General features: G+C 42.4%; 1 protein-coding gene across 1 annotated transcript; it reads right to left on the bottom strand.

Moving 5' to 3' along the window:
* Positions 1 to 1,043: 1,043 nt before the first annotated feature.
* On the bottom strand, positions 1,044 to 13,115 carry LOC116880189 (membrane-spanning 4-domains subfamily A member 6A-like). The gene is made up of 7 exons (XM_032879049.1): positions 12,940 to 13,115; positions 11,147 to 11,306; positions 9,418 to 9,552; positions 8,203 to 8,259; positions 5,602 to 5,811; positions 3,493 to 3,594; positions 1,044 to 1,628 (listed from the first exon to the last, which is right to left on the bottom strand). The coding sequence occupies exons 2-7, from the start codon at positions 11,276 to 11,278 to the stop codon at positions 1,530 to 1,532; spliced, it is 735 nt and encodes a 244-aa protein (XP_032734940.1). The 5' UTR covers positions 11,279 to 11,306; positions 12,940 to 13,115; the 3' UTR covers positions 1,044 to 1,529.
* Between the last annotated feature and the right edge of the window lie 1,646 nt (positions 13,116 to 14,761).

Raw genomic sequence — 14,761 nt, forward strand, 5'->3', positions numbered from 1 at the left:
GTGGGTCAGGGCAGGGAAAACATGCGAAAATCTTTCAAAGAAATGGGGCTTGTATAAAATTAGGAGAAGTCTTTCAACACCAGCATGTGAGCACGTGTGTGTGTGTGTGTGTGTGTGTGTGTGTGTGTGTGTAGGCTTAACATTTATGCTTGAACCATTGTTCTTTCTTATTTTGAAATCAAGTAAAAATGAACTGGCTATTTCTTCATAAATATTCTAGTTAGCCTTTGTTTGCTTGTTTTGTTTGAGTAGCTGATGAGGGATAAGGGAGTTCAAGTTTAGGTTTATATCTATCACTGCTGACTTACTCAGTATTTAAAAGGAAAAGTAAAAAAAAATGAGTTTCCAAAATATGTAATGATGATTTTGTGATATTTGTAATAAGAAATATATATATTTAGCCTTCCTTCCAGTTCCTGGAAAAAATCTGTGGAATTTCCTAAGTGATAGAGCAGTAAAGATGTATTTTTTTTTTTTATGTTAATGAGTTGACTTTGGGAAAGACCTCAGAGAACATAAGGTTGGGTTGTGGAGCCCTCCAAGCAGAGGAACCAACCTTACAATTAGAGGATTATAACTTTAAGTCCACCTACTCCCCACCTCCGACATCTAGAAAGGGAAGAGGAGCTAAAAATTGAGTTTAATCACCAGGGGCTGATGATTTGATCAATCATACGTGTGTAACAAAGTCTCGATAAACCACCAAAAGGATAGGATTGGGATAGCTTCTTGGTAAACCCAGGGAGATTCAGGGACAGTGGTGCTCCACACCCCTTCCCATCCTTGCCCTCTGTTTCTCTTCCATATGGCTATTCTAGAGTTATATCCTCTTACACTAAACTGGTAATCCAGTAAGTGAAATGTTTCTATGAGTTCCGTGAGCCACTCTGGCAAATTAATTGAGCCAAGGAGGGGGTCTTGAGAACTTCCATCTGTAGCCACTGAGTCCTTAACCTGTGTGGTATTTGATGCTATCTCCAGGTGGATAGATAGTGTGAGGATTGAGTTAATGGCTTGGTGGTGTTGAAAAAACTCACATCATAGAAATTGAATAAAGATTTTATTTTGAAGCTAGTTACTCACATAGCTCCTGAGACTTAATTGTGGGGGGCTTGTCTGCAGGCTATAACGAGGATAATCGTGTGATGCAACACTAGTGTCTACCATGAAAGAGTCTGAACACCACCATTACTCGGTGAACTCCCATTGACAATTAAGGAGGACAAGAAGGGGTTGTCTCCTTTACTTCACCATGACCCCGAATCAGAGTTCTGTCTACTTTCTTGGTAAATGTCTGTTTGGCAGTCTAGGCAATGATAATTTACACATTTACACTTTGCCTAATGGCAAATGAAGAGACCCCCATTGAACACATATATTCAATAACAAGAAAACAAAGATATATATTTTCAGTGTTCATTATATAAAAGCCTACATTTCAGGAATTCAAAATTTGCTTTCTTGAGTTGAGTTTCTTTGGTTCGTTTTTATATTACATCATAAAACCAAATTCCTGATGAATATTTCTCCTAAGAAGTCAATAGTTCTTCATATCCAGGGTCAGAAGATGCATTTAAGGGTTTTGCCAAGGGTTTATTCTTGTAACTCTGAGGCAAGAAAAGCACACTCTAAAAAAAACAAAATATGTTAGTTCTTTATGTTAGTTCTTCAGACTTCACTCAGGTTCAGCTTCATATATATACATACACATATAATAGATATATATTATATATATACTTATATCTACATTTATATCTAGATATAAATATCAATGTCACTTCCTCCATCTTTGTGTGTGTGTGTGTATACATATATATTACAAGATGAATATAGTATGTCATTAAGTTCTTTAAATAAGTGTGGCTCAATAGTCATTCTGCTTTCTGTAATACAATCTGGATAAATTAATGCTTTTTATTTCAGTGAAATGAAGCCACAAGTCCATGGTGGTGGTAGAGTGCTGTCCCATGGAATTTGAAACAACTATTTTTTTAAAAGTATCTTTTAAGTGAGAAAAGAATTTTAACATCACAGGAAGGGGGCAACCCATGGAATGGGAGAAGATATTCGCAAATGACAGTACAGACAAAGGGCTGATATCCAAGATCTATAAAGAACTCCTCAAACTCAACACACGCAAAACAGATAATCACGTCAAAAAATGGGCAGAAGACATGAACAGACACTTCTCCAAAGCAGACATACAAATGGCAAACAGACACATGAAAAAATGTTCATCATCATTAGCCATCAGGGTAAGTCAAGTCAAAACCACATTGAGATACCACCTTACACCAGTTAGAATGGCCAAAATTAACAAGACAAGAAGCAACAAGTGTTGGAGAGGATGTGGAGAAAGGGGAACCCTCTTACACTGTTGGTGGGAATGCAAGTTGGTGCAGCCACTTTGGAAAACAGTGTGGATATTCCTTAAGAAATTTAAAATAGAGCTACCTTATGACCCTGCAATTGCACAATTGGGTATTTACCCCAAAGATACAGATGTAGTGAAAAGAAGGGCCATCTGTACCCAATGTTCATAGCAGCAATGGCCACGGTCACCAAACTGAGGAAAGAACCAAGATGCCCTTCAATGGACAAATTAATAAAGAAGATATGGTCCATATATACAATGGAGTATTATGCCTCCATCAGAAAGGATGAATACCCAACTTTTGTATCAACATGGATGGGACTGGAAGAGATTATGCTGATTGAAATAGGTCAAGCAGAGAGAATCAATTATCATATGGTTTCACTTATTTGTGGAGCATAAGGAATAACGTGGAGGATGCTGGGAGATGGAGAGGAGAGCTGAGTTGGGGAAAATTGGAGGGGGAGATGAACCATGAGAGACTGTGGACTCTAAGAAACAAACTGAGGGTTTTGGAGGGGAGGAGGTTGGGGGGCTGGGTGAGCCTGGTGGTGGGTATTAAGGAGGGCATGTATTGCATGGAGCACTGGGTATGGTGCATAAAGAATGAATTCTGGAACACTGAAAAGAAATAAAATTAAATTAAATTTTAAAAAAATCACAGGAAGGGAAACCAGAGCATAAGGACATGTAGCAAATCCAGTCATGTATGCAAATGCCCTTGATCAAGTCAAGGCTGTTAGAGAGACAAGGTCTGTGGTAGAAAGTGTTCCTGTCTGATAAAGACACAAACCAGGTTCTGGGGACCTGAGCACAAACTCATACACAATGCTGAGCAAGTCATTTAATTTCCAGGTTTCTGCATCTATAAAACAGAAAGCTTGAACCAGTCAATTTTTCAGGTTCAACCATACCATTTGGTTCACCCTTAGCCAGTTAGTTACTCAATTGCCATCTGCATTACTCCTCAGTCTTCCACCCCCATCAAGCCATCTCTCATGTGTATCTTGTAACCGGCAACTGCTGACCCTTCTGCCACTCTTGTTGACATTGCTCAACACAACCCAGAACTGGAGATACACCTGGCAGGACTCACGGAGGCTGGCCAGCACACTCACCCCAGTGAAGTTGGAGTGAGCCTTTTTCCACCAAACCACAGCAGCGAGCACGGCCAGGCAGAACTCCAGCGCCGTGCAAATTAGCATCACAGACAGAGTTCCCTGAAATTCAGGAAATACAAGGTTGGTGGTGCTTGAGTCAACTGACACCTTCATGCCTTGTTCAGTGTTGACCGTAGAGGTGAAGACTGCCTCAGCCCTCAGAAGATGAAGGCAGAACATCTTCAGCAAGAGAACAATGCTCCTTCTTAGCCTAGTGATTGGCTTTCATTTAATCCCTTCGCTTATTTATTCCCTTGAGAGGCAGATGAGCAGAACTACATCAGCTACATATAACCCACTTTGTGCATTGTTTCTTATCCCACTGAGACATAGTGTGTGAACCTGAAGTCTCCACATTTATCAAATGTGCATAATGATATTTCCTTCTCAGAGATACCTGAGAACAATGAGGTTTTGACCTCATTGGTGCAAACCCTTTGTAAAATTCAACATTTTGAATGGGCTGGATGGGCTTCCTTAGCCTTTCTTTTTTTTTTTTTTAAAGATTTTATTTATTCATTTGACAGACAGAGATCACAAGTAGGCAGAGAGAGAGGAGGAAGCAGGTTCCCTGCTGAGCAGAGAGCCCGATGTGGGGCTCAATCCCAGGACCCTGGGATCATGACCTGAGCCGAAGGCAGAGGCTTTAACCCACTGAGCCACCCAGGCGCCCCTTCCTTAGCCTTTCTTAATGTTGGTAAGAGAAAGAAAAACCAAGGCAATAAACATAGCATAAACAGAGCGGCCTCCATTGCTAACAACCTACACCAACTCAAAAAAGATACTATGCCAAGAGACTAGGTTCTACCATTTCTGTCCTGAGGCATCCTTCATGCAGACCTGGCAACGTGATATCACAGGAGAGAAAATGTGATTGCATATACCTCCAGACTATTTATGTACAGTTCAAGAGGAAGTACAACTTGTTTACATTAATTAGAAACTGTCCCAGCAAGCAGGTGCAATATAATCCCTTTATTTATAAAGCAAAATTATCCCTCATGAATTCATATTGTATCCATTCCACAAATCCCTCCCAAACTTCTCTCCAGAATTTTTCCCAAGGTGGGGCTGCCTACTCCATGTGTTGCTTTATGCCAACTGCTATCAACCTCATTTGCATCTACCTTTTCTCATTGTAATATCTTGAACCTGAAGAGAAGCGCCTGGGGCCAGGTCCTCAAGGAGTGGTGCGCAAGTGCGTGCTTGACCAGCTCTGTTAGCATCTGGCCATCCTCCAACTGTGCCTTGATGTAACTCACTTTTGTGATTGTGGGACAACAGATAGGCAGCAACCTCTTTACTCGTATGTTGCCTGGGTCTTTCTCAGTGTTTTCTGACCATACACATACTCTTTAATGCTCCAACTGAAGACATTATTTCTATTAGCCAAACTTCATTCTTTTCTTTTTTCCAATAATGACAGTCATAGTCAGTTCCTGTTCTCTACCTTCCTACATCCTTATTTCCCAATTTAATAAATCCCACCCCTATAAGTTATCACAAACAACAGTGATATATTCTCCCCTGATCAGTCCTGTCCATCACTGTGGTCCCTGGAAGGAGGGGAGCCTCATCTCTGAAGCCACATTTCCTACTCTTTGCTTCCCAGTGCTGGGCTGAGTTAGCGCAGCACTGAGTTCACTCAGACTGAATTAAAGCCCAGCACACATACTTTCCATGCTTTTTGACCACGTAGGTCTTCCTGATGTCTTTGCCTTTCTTAATTTACCATTCTATGTGCCAAGATTTTTGGTTGGACAAACTCCTATTTTATACCTCTAACAACAGAATTACTTTGCTTATTAAGAAACTCTATCAACAGTAAGTTTTCATTCTTCATCATCAACTTGATTTGACATTTACTCTTCCATTCCCTATCACTGGTATGTAACCCTAGAGCCTAACCCCTTTATCTCAGCCAAGCGGTCCCCTCCCATTCACATAGCCCCAGCCTTCCCCCAGATGCCCAAACCAGAAAGAATTAGATCCTTATAAGAAGGGATAACAAAAATCAAGGATTTCAGAAATCTCATAAGATTGGGAAACCATTCTAAAAATACTTACAGCCAGAGTATTTTTGGCCATAAAACATTCATTCTTAATATATGGGTGCATATAATGGTAAAAGTAATCCCCTATAGGTGCTTTGTCCTCTTTGTTCAATTCGCACTTCCAAAAGGCAGGATCCAAAGCAGCCAGGTTGACTGAGAGGAGAATAAAACCCATAAGAGCAAACAGAGAACCCAGAATGTTTGCAGCCACGCTGCTCTGAGCCTGAAAGACAAAGGCTGAGTAAGAATCACCATCAATGACCAACACATGCCTCTTATCCCTCTTTGCCAATGCATTGCAAAATTTTTTTTCTTATTTTTGTCCCTCAGGGGATCTAGCATCGGTAGACTTAAACCAGGAGGCATCTTCCTTAGCACTCAGCAACATCTCTGAATCTAGCAGGTAAATCTTGGCTAAGTGAATGAATGTATGAAATGTTTCTCCCTAGGCAGGACTTCAGTAGGTGGCAGAGAATATTGCTCTTCTAAATTCTTTACTTGGGACTGAAAGCAGGGATCCATGGGGCCGTGCCTGCAGAATCCCCAAGAGTATGACCAAAGGCAGATATGATTTCTCTCTCCCCCGATTCATTCAGAAACCCCTCAAGGAAGCTGTCAACCACAAAAAAGAGGCAGATGAAGCAAGCTATTCTTCCTAGCATATGACTCTCTTAAATGCACACATATTCCCAAAAATGAGTGTGGGAACATAGTCCTCAGGCTTAGGTGAGTCCTGGAGTGGATAGGCTCTGGTGGTCACAGGCAGGGCTCCATATGAATGAGTGTAGCTGGACTTCTAGCCCCAGTCCAAGGGTGGTATAACACGTTAGCAGCAGTGTGAGGTAAAGGATCAGACTGGATGTCAGGAAACTGAGGTCCCTGTGGTAGCTTTGCCTGAGACCCTCTCCATTTTATGGAGTGCTCAGTTCCCTAATTTCACTTCCCTCTCTGGTTTCATTTCTACGTTTATAAGGTGAGTGAGGGGAATAAATAAAATGATCTCAGAAATATGTTCCCTCCTACCCCAATTCACAGAAGGGGGAATTGATCTAGGATTATCCTGAAATCTCTATTTATGAGTAAGTGTAGTCCAGGGCACACCCAGTAACCACAAATTAGAATATTACATAATCCCATTCAGGGGCTCAGCAGTTGGAGCTTTGGGGCACAGAAGAGAAGAGGCGGGGTATTTTTCTCCTCCAAACCCCAAGTTTCCTAAAACAATGACTACAGTATATGCCCCTTGGCCTCCTGACAGCCAGCAACAGTCATGAATTCCAGAGGATATATTTCTTAGAATGATTTAGGTTTGCTCTGGGACAGCATTCTTCCCCAGGCTCCAAAAGGGCTGGTATCATGTGTGACCACAGTAGAATTTACTACAGGACAGTTGACTCTGGTGGGCCTGAGCATATCCCAAACCCACACCCTATATCCTTGAGTTTGCTGCCCTATTCACTCTGATCTTGTTCTTCTCTGAAGAACCCCATAAGCTCCCCCTGCCAAATCTAGAAACATTATTCTTGAATTGTGCTACCCAACTTGGTTGTCACTAGCACCATGGACTCCTTGTATTTAAAGTAATCTTAAGTAAAATTTAAAATTTAAAATTCAGTTTCTTGATTTCACTAGCCACATTTCAAGCTATCAGTTGCAACGTGTGACCACCAGCCCGGGCAATAAGACTACCCTCCTCTCTATCGTCACCGGAGGTTCTACTGGACAGCACGGATCCAGCAGTTTGGAGGATAAGTGAGGGTTCCAAGTGATCACTCTCTAAATTCTGATGGAAAAAAAAGAGATAGTTTGACATGCCCTTGAGCATTCTCTCTAATTTCCTGCCATCTTCAGGAAATGTTTGTAGGCAGAGTTTCCAAATTGAATTTCTGTGCAACTGTGTTATATGTCATTCTCACCCATGACCCCCAACATCAGACTATTTGAGGGGTCTAGGATTGAGTGAAGACTTGGTGAACATTTACAGATTAGAAATCTTCTCCTTACAACGCAGATTTCCTCTCCCTGCCACTCCCAGTTCTGATTTTCCTGGAAGAGTTAAATGCAGGTAAAGTTGTCTTCTTAGCCAATACCAATGACTAATGACAACTTTTAGGACCTGAGAGTTCATACTCAAATCCAAGAAAAGTAATCATTTTTAGATTAGATAGATAAAAGAATGAGAGATATGTCCTAACATGGATAACATTTTGACTGGGTGTTCTCAAGGGTTTGGACAGATGGGCTTACACAGTGAATCCACAACAAATAGACCTCTTTATAATGCTGTCATCTTTGTCACTGAAGATCTAAAATTGAAGTCCAGTTACCGTGAAAAGGACATTATAAGGAGACAGACTTTTTCTAGAATAGATTCCTGGGAGCTGATCTAGGGGATAATACAACACCTTGAATGAAGAGTGTGATTAAGGGCACAGTGGTTGGAGGAGTGTGCACTGGACAGGAATATCAATGAGCCAAGTTCAGTTCCTGACTATGCCACTGCCTGCTCTGAAACTCAGTTTCCAACTCTGCAAGGTAAAGAGATTGATCTTGAAGAGCTCTCCTTCAATTTCATTTCAGTCCATGAGTTGTGGGTTTTGCTTCTCATACTCACCAAAGGCTTAGTTGACCTTTTCTCCATGATGATTGATAGAATTCCAGAAATGACAAACTGTTCAGAAAGGAGAGACAATGGTGAGGTCAGTTTCTATGTACAGGTGAAGCTACAATGTTATTATCATGGTGTTTATGGAAAACTCCTATGGAAACAGTCTTAGGAAACCATTGACCAACAATGTAAGGCCCAATTAATTACAGAGATGTCACTCTTTTTCCCACAAAGTATTCAGAAAAGCATGAACAAAGGCAGATAAAAGTAAGAATATATCCCAGTAACCAAAATGAGGGCGTTATGAGCCAGGAAAGGGGGTGTTTTTTTAATGACAGAAGGAAGTTTTGGAGTTAGACATTATGTAGAGAAAAATATGAAAGCAATGGTCCAGAAAAAGAAAAGAATGAGGACAGTTAACAGATATGGGAGGACAGAGACACACATGTTAAGTTGGTGGCTCCCCGGTTTAGGTGGAGTGGTGGCTGAAATCAGAGAGCAGACAAAGCTGGACACAGTGAATCATGAAGGCTGTGTTCCGAAAGTCAAAAATACTATTTTACAGTATTCATGAACCTAATTGATTTGGGGCAGTGAAGTAATAGAAAATCCTTTAACAATGGCAAAACAGGGAGAAAAGAAAAGTTGTAGATCCCACAGCCCCAGCATTAAGTACTTCAGATCTGCCTAAATAAATCCTGGGTCTTCAAAATTGAACAAGGTGCCTCTACCAACACGGGCTGTGCTTCATGACTTGCTCTCGAAGAGTAGAGTATGGAAAGAGGAGGGAAGAGGTGACTCCACAGCAGAAGAACCTGCCAACTCCACCTCAGCCTCAGGGTTAAGGTTAATGTGGTCAGTGACAAATCATGTTGATAGCATCATGTCCTCAATAGGACACCTCACCTCTGTCCCTTCCACCTGGAAATCCATCACAATTAGTCTGAATATGAAAAAAAAGTATCAGGTGAACCTCAATTTAGGAACATGCTAAAATTCAAAAAATTTCTGGCCCTTGCTACTCAAGACCAGCAACATCCCCAAGGAGAAGTCTGAGAAAGTATAGAGGAGCTGAAGGAGACACAATGATTAATGTAATGTAGTATCTTTGATGGGATCTTGGAACAGATAACAGGACAAACTTGTGAAATCCTCAAGGATTTCTTCCCTCTTCTCCCTCTGCCCCAACTTCCCTCCATCCTCCTAAGGATCTCTACTTACACACAAGGCTCCTATGAATGGGTAAGCAGCCTTCAACAGGGCAGAAAGCGTCGGGGCAAATTGTGGAGAAGAGGGAACAGATACCAAAATAATTCCCAAACTCAACACCATCACCCCACACAGGATCTGGATGGTCTGTTGGAAGAAGAAGGGAGATGGAGAATTAACATCAACATTTGGAAAGGCAAGATGTCTTTCTCTCTCCCACGGTGCTCCTGCATTATCATTCTCCGCAGGACTCCAGCAAGGAAGGATACAGACTTTGAGAAGCTCCGGAGTGAGAACTCTGCAAATATACTTTGGAAGAGATGTTGCTGTGCCACAGACAACTACTGTCTCAGGACACCTGGCAAGTGTTCAGCAAGTCTTCAGGCATCTCTGGCTCTCTGCCCTTGTCTGCTCACGTGGCGCCAGCTCCCAGCTCCCTGCAACACTGTTTCCCCTGGCTCTCTGAATCTGTTGCTAATAACTCTCTTTCTACCTCTTATGGGAACAGGGGATATCTGAAACCCCTCACGCTGTCTTAGCCCTGGTGGTGTGGACGTGCCTCCTTACATCCCCCAGACCCCACTGGACACAACAGAGAGCCTGGTCCTCTGGCCAGTTCTGAGTTCTGTGACCCCTCCAGTCCATGTCCCTGCAGCTGAGGATCTTGGCTTCCAAGTGACCAAGTTTTCCTCCTTTAAGTCCACCTCAGACACTTATGGCTCTGCTAACATTTACCAAGCCAAAGTTTTCCAAACATTATGTCCCACAAGCCTCATAGTAATCCACAGGATTGTATATTAGAGGCAAGGCAATCACTCCCACTGGGTTGTGCAAACTTAGATCATATAAATGCAGAGATGATTCCAGGAGGCAGAACTCTTTAGTTCCCTCCCCAGTCCTAGATATAGCCCTCCCTACCCTCCTTCCTTTGCTTCACAGAGCTTCTTCTTCTTCTTCTTTTAATATTTTATTTATTTATTTGACAGAGAGAGAGCAAGCACAAGCAAGGGGAGCAGTAGGCAGAGGGAGAGAAAGGAGCAGGCTCCTCGCCAAGCAGAGAACCCAATGTAGGGCCAGGACCCTGGGATCATGACCTGAGCTGAAGGCAGACGCTTAACCGACTGAGCCACCCAGGCGTCCCCACAGAGCTTCTTTAATAAATCATGCACAAGAGGAGAGAAGCCAGCAAAAGACAAATATCTCTGTTCTCAAAAGGGAAGGAGAAAAAAGGGGAAGGAGGTTTATTTGTCCTATAATTGTGGTGAGGGAAAAATTCCCTTAAAAAATCATATTATTAAGCATGCAGTTGATAAACACAGAAAAAAATGTACCTAAAATATGTAATTATTTACCATTACTTTATTATTATTATTATTAACACATATTATTTGCCCCATTACTTTTGTAAAAAAAAATAGATATACAGCTTTTTGTATGCCAATTATTCCTCAATAAAGTGTTTTTTTTTTTAAAGAAAATGTTGAGAAGCGTGCTATTGCAAAAATACAGAAACATCAACAAAAAGTGATTTGATCAGATTCAGAATAGGAGAAATACAATTTTCATATCATCTTATGTCTGGGGAAGGTTCAGATGGCCCTCCAGGGGGCTTCCATTGGTCTGCCCATCAACCTGGAATTCCTCAGGCGAAGTTTAAGAGCCTCTGTGCTCACCGTGTAGTCCCAAGACTTTCCTGCACCCCCTCCCCATTCCAGTCCAGCAAATTCTTAATTGGACTTACCCCAAGAATTTTGACATCTGCCTTTAGATGTTTCTCTAGGCTGTCTTGCCTCTGGTTGGTGGCTTTGGGATCCTCTGTTTTGGGAAAGTTGATGCCATTTGGTGTCAGAACTATGATGGTCTGATTGGCCATGGGTTGTGATATGATGGTGCCACTAGCACTGGAAAAGAAAACAAATTCAGCTTTTAAAAAGTATAGAGTGCTCAAGTCTCCTCAAACTGGGAGCCAGTATTTTCCCTTTAGTCCTGACTTGATCTATCCTTGGAAAGGAAACGGACAGCATAAAGAGCTATGAAAAGCACGAAAATTTGGTACCATGAATATTTTTTTTAAGATTTTATTTATTTATTTGACAGAGAGAGAGAGAGGGACATCACAAGTAGGCAGAGCATCAGGCAGAGAGTGAGGGGGAAGCAGGCTCCCCGCTGAGCAGAAAGCCCAATGTGGGACTTGATCCCAGGACCCTGAGATCATGACCTGAGCCAAAGGCAGAGGCTTTAACCCACTGAGCCACCCAGGGGCCCCACCATGAATATTTTTTTGTACAGTATTTGGCCCAGTCTATTCATTAGAGATAAGAGACATATCACAGGGAAGCAGAAGCACCAATCGTGAGAGGTCTCAATGTCCAGAAGCAAATGGTCACAAAAACTTAAAATATGTAGAAATCTCTCTTTCTTCTGGTTTTACCTGCAACAACTGAATTGCCAAATATTCCATGGATTTCACCCCCAAACTTCCCTACCAGTCATGAGACGCAGTAAGTGTTCTCTTTGTCAATGTTTTCCTATTCGGGTTCTGCACATCTCACACTAACTGTTCATTTTCTCGTCCAATAAATAATACTTACCAGGACTGATCCTAGGTATTTTTTATTGTATTCTACTGAACATTATCCTGTAGTGCCTTTTTTTCTTTTTTCTTTCTTTTTTTTTTTTAAGTAAGCTCTATACCCTATCTGGGACTTTGACTCATGACACTGAGATCAGAAGTCATGTGTTCTACTGACTGAGCGAGCCAGGCCACCCCATCCTATAGCACCTTTCATCTTTCAACAACTTTGTATGTTAGTTCTTTAGTTAGTAAAACCATGTCATAATTAGAGAAACTTGGAATCCAAAAGTTTATTATGAACGGAAATAATACCTGCTTTTCCTATGTGCCTATAAGAGTTAGTGCTGAAGAAATATTTGCAGTTATAATGGTTACTCAGGTAGGTTCACACAACTGGGGAGTGTAAGAACTGGGACAGGGCCCCAGGTCTCTCTGAATCTGAAGCCTTTGTACAATTCATGAGAGCATGCGACTTCCTCGTCATCCCACCTTGCAGTAGTAGCCTGTGCCTGAGTTGATTCAGGGTGGAGAAGCAGCAGCAGTCAGAAATATGGAAACAGGACCTGCAGTCATGAAACCCAGGTTCAAGTTCAGGCCCTCGGTTTGCTGGCCTCACGGACCAGTACCTGTGATATTAGCTCTATTAGCCATCTTAGCGGCAAGCTCAGCTTGGTTCTCTGTTTGCAGCACCGTTCTCAGCCCAGGGACTGTCTGGTTTGCACAGGGCCCATAGAGGTAAGAACTATGCTCCCATTAATCACATGACCCAGGGAAGGGGCCCAAGATCACACAGAAAACAGCAGAAAATGTTCAACACGCTACTCCTTCCCTCTGCTCATTCTGTTTCCAAAATACTCTCCTGCCTCTTAACTTCTTTCCAGGAGCTTCCAATCAAATCTCCCACAGGGAGGAACAGCAGGGGAGTGGGAAGTTTAAACCAGTCTCTCAGCACTGCCTACCTGTGCCCGTGGACCAGCCTGCTGGTTCCAGCCGAGTGCTCACAAACTCCCGGGAGGTGGTGACTCTGGGCTGTCACACAGTCCTGTAGAATTTTCTACTTGTCTTCATCTTTTGAAAGTCACCAGCCCTTCCTTAGTCCAGAGTTTCCAGCCACACAGGATGTGATACTTACAGATTGTAGATTTGTGAAATGTGTCTGCACTTCCTTTTTTTCCAAACTCCTAGCATCTTCAGAAAAGTCACACATAGAACCACCTAATGGCCGTGAGGACATGGGATTCCTGGAGCTCTGTGTGGGTATTGTCAGCACAATACTTACTAGCTCTGCCATTAGACAAGTCTGTGTTTTTCTCTGTGACTCCGTTTTCAAATCTCTTAGATAGGGAAACAATATCAACATTTGAGATTTGTTATAAAGTTTAGAGAAAATGTTTGTAGAAGGTCTTTCGCTGCTTCCAAGGAGTGTTCGATAATATGTAACTAATAATAGTAACATTGACTGAAATAGTGATATTGTTAAATCATAATATTATATAGCTAACCATAATCTGACTACACTGCTTTCAAGGAGCACTCAATAATATAGAGCTAATAATAATAATAATAGAATATAGAAAGATTTTTTTTGTTACTTATGTATGTTTTCCTTTTTCCAGTTCCCTGGGCTCTGGACAGGCTGAACCAGCCTCTCAGCACCCACTACCTAGATACTGGCTGCTACAGAATTATCTTTCTTCTCTGGCTTCTCTCTCTAGCAATAGATCCCTGTCCCCCGAAAAAGTTGGACACCTCTAGGAAGTGGCAAAACCATATGGGGGTGCATAAACTTGGCAAACTCACACTTGGGGCAGTTTTGTGAAACAGAGAGGTCCTGTGCCCCCTCAAGCCCTCAGGTGGGTGTTCTTTGGAAGCCGACTTTGATACGCCAGACGAGGATACCGACGCCAAAGCCAGTCAAGGAAGCTAAACAGCCCCATCCCATAAGCTTCCTCCTTCCCTTGGGGGAGTGCCAGAAGGAACCTGGGAGCACACCAGAACGATCACTCTCACCTCAGGGGGATATGGGTTCTGCACGTTAACTCCATACTTCAAAGAAAAGAATTAAGAAACACCATTAAGGTTGGCTTAGTTCCCAGGACCAGATGGCACAGATTACTAAATGCAATTCTCTTTTCTTAAATTCTAGAGATGAGTAGAGAGAGGGAACGGACCCGTCCAGAAGTGGTGGAAGAGCCACAGAAGAACCTTTACCCTCTCGCTCCTGAGCTGCTGGTGTGCCTTCTCCTTTCCCAAGGTGTCTGCTGGAGTTTTCCCATCATGTCCTGTGCCCTTATCACCATCCCAGCATCCAGTAAAAGAGTAGGGTACAGCTCTCCCGCAGGCTTTGACAAAGAAGGAGCCTAGCTCCGTAAGGGACGACCGCAACCTCTTTCCCTTCAGTGGAATGTGGTAATAACCAATTAAATCTACTGACCAAGCAAAGATTCCCTCACAGTCTGTCTTCCTCTCTTACTAGTATAACTTTAAATGATCTCAGAGGAGTTACAAGGATTGCACGAGATGACACTTCAAGGTGCTTGCTACGGAACTATACAGACAAGTGGCCCAAAAGGAGTCTATCAACAGTCTTCCCTCAACAACTCCCCCCCCCACTCAAACTCGCAATTCCAATCTCCCTCCCTGCTTCTCTCTCCCGCTCTGCATCCTCCTCCTTCTTTTTCTTTTTTTGGGGGGCTTCAGTAATATCCGAACAAGAGGCATCTCCCTCTATTCTCTCAAATTAGACCCATCCCACCTTGACTATCTGTTGTTTCCAGAGCC

Source organism: Lontra canadensis, unplaced genomic scaffold, assembly GCF_010015895.1.
Source record: "Lontra canadensis isolate GAN:19392208 unplaced genomic scaffold, GSC_riverotter_1.0 scaffold66, whole genome shotgun sequence".
NCBI classification, from domain to species: Eukaryota; Metazoa; Chordata; class Mammalia; order Carnivora; family Mustelidae; genus Lontra; species Lontra canadensis.

What these genes read in the sequence shown, in the direction of transcription:
- LOC116880189 (XM_032879049.1), bottom strand. Translation starts at nt 11,278, where the DNA reads ATGGCCAATCAGACCATCATAGTTCTGACACCAAATGGCATCAACTTT. An exon ending in TGGCCAAAAATACTCTGGCT is followed by an intron (nt 3,595 to 5,601) that starts GTAAGTATTTTT and finishes CCTGAATTTCAG; the next exon opens with GGAACTCTGTCTGTGATGCT. An exon ending in CTCACTCCAACTTCACTGGG is followed by an intron (nt 1,629 to 3,492) that starts GTGAGTGTGCTG and finishes TGTTTTTTTTAG; the next exon opens with AGTGTGCTTTTCTTGCCTCA.